This window comes from Pan paniscus, chromosome 10, assembly GCF_029289425.2.
Source record: "Pan paniscus chromosome 10, NHGRI_mPanPan1-v2.0_pri, whole genome shotgun sequence".
In the NCBI taxonomy this organism is placed as follows: domain Eukaryota; kingdom Metazoa; phylum Chordata; class Mammalia; order Primates; family Hominidae; genus Pan; species Pan paniscus.
Genome location: NC_073259.2, coordinates 108,398,905 through 108,410,378, shown reverse-complemented (window position 1 = coordinate 108,410,378; position 11,474 = coordinate 108,398,905). Strand labels below are relative to the sequence as shown.

Below are 11,474 nucleotides of genomic sequence, written 5' to 3'. Positions count from 1 at the left end.
GGTGGCTCACGCCACCCAGCACTTTGGGAGGCCAAGGCGGGTGGATCATCTGAGGTCAGGAGTTCGAGGCCAGCCTGGCCAACATGGCAAAACCCTGTCTCTACTAAAAATACAAAAAAAAAAAAAAAAAAAAAAAAAAAAATCAGCCAGGCGTGATGGCTGGTGCCTGTAAACCCAGTTACTTGGGAGGCTGAGGTACAAGAATCGCTTGGTCCCAGGAGGTGGTGGTTGCAATGAGCCGAGATCATGCCACTGCACTCCAGCCTGGACAACAGAGTGAGATTCAGTCTCAAAAAAAAAAAAAAAAGGAAGGGCAAACCACTTGCTTAGAAGCACATTGACTCCTGAACTGAAACCTGAAACCTCTCCAGTGGGTCCTCAAAGAAGCTATTTATGTGGGAGTGAACCAATGTCATCCCTGGCATAAATACAAGTTCACAGCATAGTCAAAAGCTACCAGTGATAAAAGAAACCTGATGCATGGAGAAAACAAGGCAACCCAGGCACAAAGTTCTCAAGAGTGGGCTTAATTCAGAATTTCTAGAGAAAATGAATGGATTACTCAATTTTTGGCCTCCTCAATAAACATCTCTCAAAAACCAGATTTTGCCCATTGGGCAGTAGAGAGTTAAATGTTGCTCTCTGACAAGTGGCTGGAGTACAGGTACCATTGCTGATTGAGGGCAGATTCACATAACCACTGTAGCTGGAGATAGACGTGACAACCTCTTATAAAATGTGAGTAGTCTAATGAGGACACCCACCTCAGTGAAAAGCCTTTCCATCTCTTTACAGATACGATCTTAAGAGTGCCAAATGTTAGAGACAAGATTTTCTTAAAAACAATTTTGGGGCCGGGCACAGCGGCTCACTCTTGTAATCCCAGCACTTTGGGAGGTCAAAGTGGGTGGATCGCTTGAGCTCAGGAGCTCGAGACTAGCCTGGGCAACATGGTGAAACCTTGTCTTTACCAAAAAAAAAAAATTAAATTAAATTTTAAAAAATACAGAAATTAGCTGGGTGTGGTGGTGCATGCCTGTAGCCCCAGCTACTCAGGAGGCTTGGGGTGGGAGGATTGCTTGAGCCTGGAAGGTGGAGGTTGCAGTGAGCCAAGATCATGCCACTGCACTCCAGCCTGGTGACAGAGCCAGACCCCGTCTTAGACAAAAAAAAAAAAAAAATTGGATCTGTTACAACATGCAAATGTGTAAAGTACCCTGCCCCACATCTATAAAGTGTGAGTACTACAATTTTAGCCTGAAATTTTTTTAATAAAAGCACCTTTTTCTGGCTCCAAACTTCATACACCATATGCTTCTAGTGTGACCGTGGATATGCCTCACATTTGAGTTTTGTCTGATCATTATGTTCAAAAAGACTGGTAGGCTGAGGGACATAGACTTGGGGCAAATCTATGTTTATTCCTACAATCAAACTACAGACATTAACATCTCTATCTCATTTACCTTTATATAAAAGTCAAACACTGCCTTTACTAGCAACCAAGGTCACCACGCAAAGGAACATATCCAAAACACAGGAGGAAAAAAGACAAAAATTGGAACTGCATCCAGTAGGTATAAAGTAGCCAAACTGTATTTCTACTGTGGGAACTTTCAAAAGAACTTCCATAAAGTTTTAATATAGGATAGGTAAACACAATTCCAATGGCTTTTGATAGCAGTATATATTTATGGCCCCATTTTAAAATGACTTATTATTGGATTCAGGCTCTATCAGTGAGGGTAAGTAAGGAGACAGAAACCCCACACCAGATACTTGAACAGGGAAGTTTTAATATAATATTTGCTAACTAGTAGAAGCTGGTAAATTATTTGTAGGGGCAAAAGAGGACTCTAAGGGGCACAGAAGTAGCAGGTAAAAGGCAAATACTGCCTCTAGGCTGAAGAAAAGTGAAAAAAAAAAAAAAAAAAAAAAGAACTAAAGACCAGGAGAGGCTCTCTTCCCCTACTCCACTCCCAAGCTGAGATCAGACTTCTCTGGAGAGGGTGTGGTTTCTACAGGAACATTCAGCCTGCCATGGTGAAGAAACTTGTCCGAGGGAATGGGCCACAGAATGGAAGACAGTTGCTTGATGGAGTGGCAGAGCTGGCATGGAAGCAGCCCATGGGAGCTGCTCCACAGTGGCTCAGGGTTGGGAGAAGGTAACCTGAGGTGCAGCTGGGGCTCCTCTGTTTGGACTGCTGGGCTTCTATGGTGGATAATAATGGGAGACCCACAACCATAAGTAAAATATCTTCTTGCAGCTCTTGCTTTGCAGTGCCACTCTGGGGCCCTCATTTTTCCAGCTGGCAAAGGAAAAAAACAGTACAAGGCAAGGCAAAGGATGGGTTTGGAACTGAGACCATAAGTTGATAAATGCCATCATTCACTCCTTTAGTCACCGAGCTTCCATATACATACACATTGTCTTATTTATTTTTTAGATGGAGTCTCACTGTCACTCAGGCTGGAGTGCAGTGGCACAATCTCGGCTCACTGCAACCTCCTCCTCCTGGGTTCAAACGATTCTCCTGCCTCAGCCTCCCAAGTAGCTGGGATTACAGGCGCCCCACGCCTGGCTAATTTTTGGTATTTTTAGTAGAGACAGAATTTCACCATGTTGGCCAGGCTAGTCTCAAACTCCTGACCTCGGGAGCCGCTGTGGCTCAGGCCGGTTGCCGTGGCACTCGGGGAGGCGAGGCTACACGTTCGAGGCCAACCTGGTCAACATTGATTCAAACTCCCGACCTCAGGTGATCCACCCGCCTCAGCCTCCCAAAGTGCTGGGATTATAGGCATGAGCCACTGAGCCCAGACTATATCCACATTATCTAATGCAGCAGCTACTAGCCATGTGGCTCCTAAGTACCCGAAATATGACTAGTCTGAAGTTAAATGTGCTAAGTGTAAAACACACACTGCATCTCAAAGACTAAGTACCAAAAAAGATGTAAAATGTGAGTTTTTTATATCAATTCCATGCAGAAATATTTTAATTTTTTTTTTCTTAGATAGGGTCTCACTCTGTCACCCAGGCTGGAATGCAGTGGTGCGTTATCGGCTCACTGCAACCTCTGGGCTCAAGTGATCTTCCCACCTCAACCTCCCAAGTAGCTGGAACTACAGGCATATGCCACCATACTCAGCTAATTTTGTGTATTTTTTGTAGAGACGGGGTTTTACCGTGTTGCCCAGGCTGGTCTTGAACTCCTGGATTCAAGCTATCCACCCACCTTGGCCTCCCAAAGTGCTGGGATTACAGGCATGAGCCACCATACCTGGCAATATTAAAATATAATAAAATCAATTTCAGGGCCTGGAGCAGTGGCTCATGCCTGTAATCTCAGCACTTTGGGAGACTGACGTGGGCGGAGCATTTGAGGTCATGACTTCGAGACCAGCCTGGCCAACATGGTGAAACCCTGTCTCCACTAAAATTACCAAAATTAGCTGGGAGTGGTGGCGGGTGCCTGTAGTCCCAGTTAGTTAGGAGGCTGAGGCAGAAGAATCTCTTGAACCTGGGAGATAGAGGCTGCAGTGAGCCAAGATCGCTGCAGTCAACTGAGATCACAGCACTGCACTTCAGCCTGGGCGACAGAAGGAGACTGGTCTCAAAGGAAAAAAAAAATCAATTTCACCTATTTTTAATGGGATTACTAGAAAATTTTAAGTTACATATATGATTTTTACCCCTGGTAGTTAAATCCTTTCTGAGTGGCTGGAGCGACTTTGCTTCTTTGGACAGAAAAAGTTTCTAACCTTCAACAAGTTCCATCTTGGTGAAATGGCTTTTTCTTTTCTTTTTTTTTTTTTTAATTATACTTTAAGTTCTAGGGTACGTGTGCACAACGTGCAGGTTTGTTACATATGTATACATGTGCCATGTTGGCATGCTGCACCCATTAACTCATCATTTACATTAGGTATATCTCCTAATGCTTTCCCTCCCCCGCCCCCACAACAGGCCCTGGTGTGTGATATTCCCCCTCCTGTGCCCAAGTGTTCTCATTGTTCAATTCCTATGAGTGAGAACATGCAGTGTTTGGTTTTTTGTTCTTGCGATAGTTTGCTGAGAATGATGGTTTCCAGCTTCATCCATGTCCCTACAAAGGACATGAACTCATCCTTTGTTATGGCTGCATAGTATTCCATGGTGTATATGTGCCACATTTTCTTAATCCAATCTATCATTGATGGACATTTGGGTTGGTTCCAAGTCTTTGCTATTGTGAATAGTGCCGCAATAAGTCTATGTGTGCATGTGTCTTTATAGCAGCATGATTTATAGTCCTTTGGGTGTATGCTCAGTAATGGGATGAGTGGGTCAAATGGTATTTCTAGTTCTAGATCCTTGAGGAATTGCCACACTGTCTTCCACAATGGTTGAACTAGTTTACAGTCCCACCAACAGTGTAAAAGTGTTCCTATTTCTCCACATCCTCTCCAGCACCTGTTGTTTCCTGACTTTTTAATGATTGCCATTCTAACTACTGCACTCCCTTCTCCCCAAGTCTAAAAGCTTTAATTACGCTATATGTCTGGGTACTATAAACACTGCTAACCCAGATGCCCCAACTCTCCTCACTCATATTTCAAACCAGCAGCCAGAGGCTGATTTTGAGTATGTACATTTCTGTCATCTCAACTCTCCCCTCATAGCCATTTTTTCTCAATGTAAACATATTTATGATACCCAATAAGTACTGAACACCTACTTGCTACATATGTCTGTCTTAACAGAAGCACTTCCAGAAGAATTCATACAATAACAGATGCAAGGTGGTAGAGAGCAGATTAGGAAAAAATCTAGCTTCTATTCCAGGCACTGATTTTTTCGGGTTAAGCCATGCAAGCCTCAGGCCCTCTGTTTCTACCTCTGCTGGGAGAGATAGGGCTGAATTACTTTATTTTATTTTTTTTTTTTGAGACAGAGTCTTGCTCTGTCGTCCAGGCTGTAGTGCAGTGGCGTGATCTTGACTCACTGCAACCTCTGCCGCCCAGGTTCAAGCGATTCTCCTGCCTCAGCCTCCTGAGTAGCTGGGATTACAGGTGCATACCATCACGCTCGGCTAATTTTTGTATTTTTAGTAGAGACGGAGTTTCTCCATGTTGGCCAGGATGGTCTCGATCTCTTGACCTTGTGATCTGCCCGCCTCGGCCTCCCAACGTGCTGGGATAACAGGCGTGAGCCACTGCGCCTGGCCTACTTAGTTTTATTCAAACTAAGTCATGAAATCCTTTAGCAATTGTAATCAACTTTTTAATTAATAGAATAAAAAGAGTACACTACACCTATTAAAGACGTTTTCTGAAACTTTTGTTTCAGGTAAATATTTTATATAGCAGTTGTAGGGTAAAATGTCTTTCTTATTCAGTGTCACAGTTAAGAGTTTGAAAGCCACTGATGTAGATAATCTCTCAAAATCCTATATAGTTTGAATTCTTACAGATTCATTTGTTCCAAAATTATTTTAAGACCAGTAATCACAAAGTATGAAATCACAACTTAATATGGAAAGTTTTATCAAAGCTAAAATTTATTTGGTGCATACTCCTCTTGATATCAGGTATGTTCACATATACCTTTTTCTTTCATGTGTAAAAACAACCATGGGAGGTATTTTACAGGTCAAAAAAAACCAAAAACTACTTCCTTATTCAGTGTAAAGGAGGCTTATAAGCATTCCAAAATAAAAACAAACAAAAACCAGACAAGTACATAGTCTATTTCCATTTCCTTTTATACATCCTCTATATATATCACACATTTAGCAATAGGAGAATACAGAACTAATTCAAATGCAAGGGAATCTTTTTTGTAGATTCTGTTGACAGATGCTCTTTAACCTAAACATTTTCTACTCTAAACATAACGGACTTAACCGTCTTCAGTACGTGAAATAATTTTAAGGTGATCTAGTACTTTGAAAATTTCGTTCACTTAAGAACACTTAAGCCTAAAAATAGCACTATTTTTCAGAGGCAATTTCTCAACAGAAAAAGGCAATGGTAACAGTTCAATTGATGGAAATGGTTGAAATAAAATACCTTTGAGAAGTAGAAAAAAGGTGTAGGAACAATTTTGTAAAAACATAGCACCATTACCTCAACGAATGAGCAAATTTTACATACTGTATTTTTTTCAAATGACTTATTTTCATATTTAGTAGTTCAAGTTCTATAAGCTGTTATATTAAGCTTTCTTTCTGTTTAAGAGTTCAACACTAACATCATGTTATTTTACAAAATAAAAAACAATTTCTCAATAAACAGTGACTACTAAATTGTTACAAAGAAAAATTCTTCAATACTTATTTTATTCCATATGTAGGCTTTTTCCCAAAAGACATATTAATATTGCATTACAAACAGGACAGCTAATCTGGTCAAGTTGTGAATATATTTGACAAAAACATTTGATCTTCCTACCGTTTTTCATTTATTGGATGCATGTCTTTAGCAATTCTATTAGTCCGTTTTCTAAAATCAAGTTAACCAAGTACAGCCCATACAGAAATCAGATGTGAAAGCTGACTTCTATTTTTTAAAAGTACCCTCTTAACTGAATGCTGCCAGCAATAATATAAATTACATTTTGTAATCAAGTGCTGTGTATTACATATATTGTGTATATATTTTCAATGAATATTCATATAAAATGAATAAACTTAATACCAGCATACTAAACTTAATATGGTTTATTTTAAATGATTGCTGGTTCCAGATAATTAAAAACCATCAACTCTATGGCGGCAACTATAATACATATATAGTTCGTTGAAAGATGGTTTTAAAGTTTTATGAGTGGAATATTATTTTTTAAAATACAAATGACATTTATAGCATAAGGCTCTGTGGTTGAATAATCAGCAAATTAAAGAAAAATATCAGAGAAAAGTTTTGAAAAATAAAGCATGTTTCCTGTTAAGAGAATTGATTCTTTCCTTCCTAAAAATGGCTAATAGAAATTAAAATGTTTAAACAAAAGGTTCCTAAAATTCCTAGAAAAAAATTGAACTTCAGTAGCAGTAATTAATGAGGTCAGACTATCATGGCAAGCTGAAAATCTGTTGGTGGTCAGAAGATACAACTGCTCAATTTTTAGAGAAGCAAAGTTTATTACATTTGAAACAATACAGCAGAAACCTCAAAAGTTTACTCATAAATATAGTTTAATTCTTACAAATCTTCTTTTGAAAACGCAATTCATATATGCTGCAACCTCAGAAGTTTGAATTTGAAATGAAATATGAAGGTAGTAGTCAGGGAAGTCACATCAGAGTGCCTTGTCAAATATCCAAACAAATCAGCACATACCTCTTCCTTGATACAGGAGGAAAAAAGTGATTCTAAATATATCCAAGTGAATGCAGAAAAATACATTACTATTTGAGGCAGACCATGCTAAAATATAATTTACAATGATTAGTTTGCACTTAAGATGGTTAATAACGCATTTAAACCAATGAAATGAAGGTTAAGTTGAATTTTGTAGTATTTGCTCAGTCTCTGTACTAAACAATAGTTCATCTGAAAAGTTTGGAAAAAGCAAATAACCTGATACTTCTCTTTATGCTTATCATTTTCTCACTGTCATCTTAAATGCAAACAAATCAATACAGCATCAAGATTTTTTACATATTAAAATGAAGACTAATGACTCATAGACTGTGTACCATATAGTACTTAATAGATGAGCTTGCAATGACCATCACCTCAATTTTTTAAATAACACCAAGATCCACAAGCCAAAATAAACATTTGATTAAAAAGTTATGTTATTCAAGATAACTCGGTTGTCCTTTTTCTCTTTGAGATTGGGAAGGGCTGGGTCTTTAAAAACCTGAAGAGGAGTTGGTAAGAGGAAAAAAATCCTCAATGCTTTAAAAAAACTCAACTGGTTAGAAGTCCATACAACTACTATGCTGGCATGGACACAGATGTTTCCTGTCACAGAACTGTTCACTTTCCCATAGAAGTACTTCCTCCAAGCCAACTATATAAAGATGTAAATCAGCTCACCCATGATTGAAACTGAAATAATCCTTCAAAATAGAAGTAAGACACCTCACCCAAAAAGATCTTTTAAATCATTGCTAGCTGAACTGCTATTGGTCATAGTAGTTGGTGGCTGTGCAAAGTTCTGTGGGTTAAAGAAAGGATTACCCTGCATACCAAAAGCAGATTGTCCTATCACGTTCATCTGTGTCCCCATTACTGAACTGCCCATAGCTGGAGAACCTTGAGGAGGTACAAACTGATTAAGCCACTGATTTGGTTTCTGTTGTGATAACTGGTTCATGCTAACTTTGGGTTTCTGAGGGCCAAAGAGATTATTAAGGGCAGACATATCTGTGGGTCTTTGTTGGGTCTGCTTTGCACCAGCAGGAGGAACACTCAAAGCATTGAAGTTTGGCAAAGTGGGAGGTGTTCCCAGAGTCATCTTGGTCACTCCAACTGTGCTTGGACTACTGTAGAAGTTCTGGTTTGTATTAACGGGCATGTTGAATCCTGAAGTCTGAAAGCCCATATTGGCATTTAGGCCATTTGTCAAATTTCTCTTTGTATTATCAGTTGGTGTAGAAAACATCATACCAATGCCCATGGAAGGAACAGAAGTGAAAGTACTTGAAGCAGAAGATTTAGGGGTACTAACAGAAAGGCTGGTCAAGGATGACATATTATCCATCAATGTGTCTGTCAAGTCCTTAGTCTGAAAAATAAGAGAGAATTACTTTATCTCTAAGAAATATAAATTACTTTATAATTAGTAAACATTTGACAGATTAAATTAATAAAGGACAAGTTAGAATTAAGCTCAATGGTCTACACCAAATTAGCAAACTATAGCCTGCCGGTCAAATACAGCCTGCCACCTATTTTTATATAGTTTTTACAGATGAATATTTGCAATCGATTTGATGATAGGGAACACTAATTTTAAACTCCAATTAAGCAAAATATTATCTTGTCAAAAAAAGAATCACATTCTTCTTATTCTATATTACAAAAAATACAGTAATTTTTTACTATTATTTGTATAGTTTGAATTTCATCAAAACTTTATAGGAATTTGTTTCCTCTATTCTTAAAAAAGTACCTACAAAATATTCTCAATTTTGCCTCTTGGCCCGCAAAGGTTTTTCTCAGAGAAAATGTTAGTGATTAAGAGGTAACAAAAAAATAATTTAAAGAAAGCTTTTAAGATAAAGCTCTCTCTGAAACCAGTAACAGTGTAAACTCTCTACAAGCAGGGCCCTTATTCACTGCCATAGCACCAATACCTGGAACAGTGCCTGGAACACAGGAGAAAACAAATACTAGCCAGGTCATGTAGGTACATCTTAAATCAAGTTACAAATCTAACTATAATTGAAAAGTCAAACACAGGAAATAACTTTAGCTCAAAAATATGTTAAGAGCATGAATATAATATTCTGATCATTTCAGAGTGAACAGAGTTGAATGAGTACTATGAGTCCTAATCTCTTTTAAGAACCCCTCCTATTCTTCTAGCTTCTTCTTTACTGGTAGCAAGCATTGTCACAAAACATTATACATTAGGCAGGTTATAGCTGAGTTGGAAAATCGTTTATGCCCATACTTCTTAGAAACCACATATTAAGGTATTATTTGAGATATATTTTTATACAAATACTCGTAGACTAAGTTCTATACCACCTTACTCCTTAACAGTCGTATTCTGGAAATTACACAAAAGAAATGAACTCTGACCTGTTTAACAGTAGCAACAGGTGTGTGCACTTGGGGTTTAAGAGGCTGCTGGCTTTTCAGCTTCTGTGCCTGCTCTTGTTCTTTTGCTAATTTTTGTTTTTCTTCAAGTGTAAGTGATGCCTTAAAACAAAATAAAGCAAAAAATCAACTGGCAATTTCTTAAGTCCATTTGTAAAACAAAAGATAATCTCTTCGGGTAAAGGACATCTTACTACTTCACTGAAAAGCAAACTACTCTTGTCTTGGTGATTGTCACAGTAAGCTGTATTTCAAATTACTATATAATTTAACTTTAGATAAAAACTCACAGGATCTGTGCAAAAGTATTTCCAGCATGAAAATAATAATTATTTTAAAACCATTCATTAGAATCACTTTTTTCCAGACAATGATAATAAGATTTAGTGATTTCATTCTTGAAAATTGGGAAATCTTTTAAAACTCTATCTCACCCCAAGAATATTTTAGGAACTCACAAAAAGCGAAGAATGAATGAAACAACATTAGCAGTTCTTTCACTGCTGATGTCTACAGCAAATTTGATGTCTTGTCTTTTATCAACTTTGCTAAACTAAAAGCTCACAATGTTCTCTTACAATTTTGTAAACTACTATGTCCAGTAGTCCCTTAGCTTTACACATGCAGTATTCACATTTATGAATGAATAGAAGAATGCCCTCAGCAGAAGTCACAAACTGACTTAAAGTTTTTTTATTGGATGCTAACCAAGAGAAAAGTATCCTATTATAGTTTCATATTCAAAATCAGAGGGGGAGCAAAATTTTAGCAAGAAATAGAGAAGAAAAAAATGTGCTCAGATTTTTTATCTACTTATGAGATGGAATCAGATCTATTTTGAAAATCCTCTTTAAAATATTGTTGGTCTGCCATTAATAAGTCATGTATACATTATGAACCCCTGCTGGAATAAACCAAGAAGGGTACATCATCACTTCTGTAGTATGCCTGCCAAAAATGTACAACTTTAATCCAATTATGAGAAAACATGAGACAAACTCAAATTGATGGCCATGCTACCAAATAACTGACCAGTACTCTGTGAAAGTGTCAAAGTGAAAATCTGATGGACCATAAAAGTTGACACCATGAAATGACAGAAGATGAGGTTGCTAGGCTCAAAAAGAATGGAAGGAGTTTGGAACTCAAACTGTTGGGAATGTAGTGAGTGGGAGAGAAATTAAAATACTGAAGAGCAACAATCAGAGACAGCCTAGGATAGCTGGACAGCACAAATCTATAGTAGAATCCATCAACACAGGAGCAGAAGCAAAGAGAGACAGTGGGATTCACCAAGGGGTGTGACTGGCAAAGTACAAGAGAAAGGACAAAGGAGTCAAGGAGTCTATAAATATTACCTTGTGGCAAGTCAAGTAATAATGGAAGCTAAAAATCTTAAGTACGTTTATTCTCAAAATGGGTTAGGGTCATGTTTAACTGATAAAGGAATTTCAGAAAGATAATTATAAATGTTTCTTGTTAAGCTGCTGAACAGTATTTCCCAACAAAAATCTGTGGTTTACAGGAAGTCCTACAGCATAAATAAGAGGGCTGAAAGAACAGTAAGGAAACTCACTCTTTTATGTTTATTCTGTAACCCGTCCTCTTTATTTTCGGACTCACTGCCAGTCAGAAGGTCTGCTCCAATGTTGTTAAAAACTTTGTCAATTTGCTGAAATAGAAAAATGTCAATAATTTAAATAAGTTCAATAAAAATG

The 11,474-nt window shown here is 37.9% G+C and overlaps 1 protein-coding gene across 3 annotated transcripts in view; it reads right to left on the bottom strand.

The window, feature by feature from the left end:
- Window positions 1-5,522: 5,522 nt before the first annotated feature.
- The window catches only part of SCYL2 (SCY1 like pseudokinase 2), a 71,716-nt gene continuing 65,764 nt past the window's right edge, over window positions 5,523-11,474 (bottom strand). For all 3 annotated transcript variants that reach the window (XM_008958038.6, XM_003832603.7, XM_055096024.2), the window contains exons 16-18: window positions 11,333-11,428; window positions 9,739-9,858; window positions 5,523-8,716 (exon numbers count right to left, since the gene is read on the bottom strand). In XM_008958038.6, the coding sequence (XP_008956286.3) occupies window positions 8,072-8,716; window positions 9,739-9,858; window positions 11,333-11,428 (861 nt within the window). In that variant the 3' untranslated portion in view covers window positions 5,523-8,071. The remainder of the gene's footprint in view (window positions 8,717-9,738; window positions 9,859-11,332; window positions 11,429-11,474) is intronic.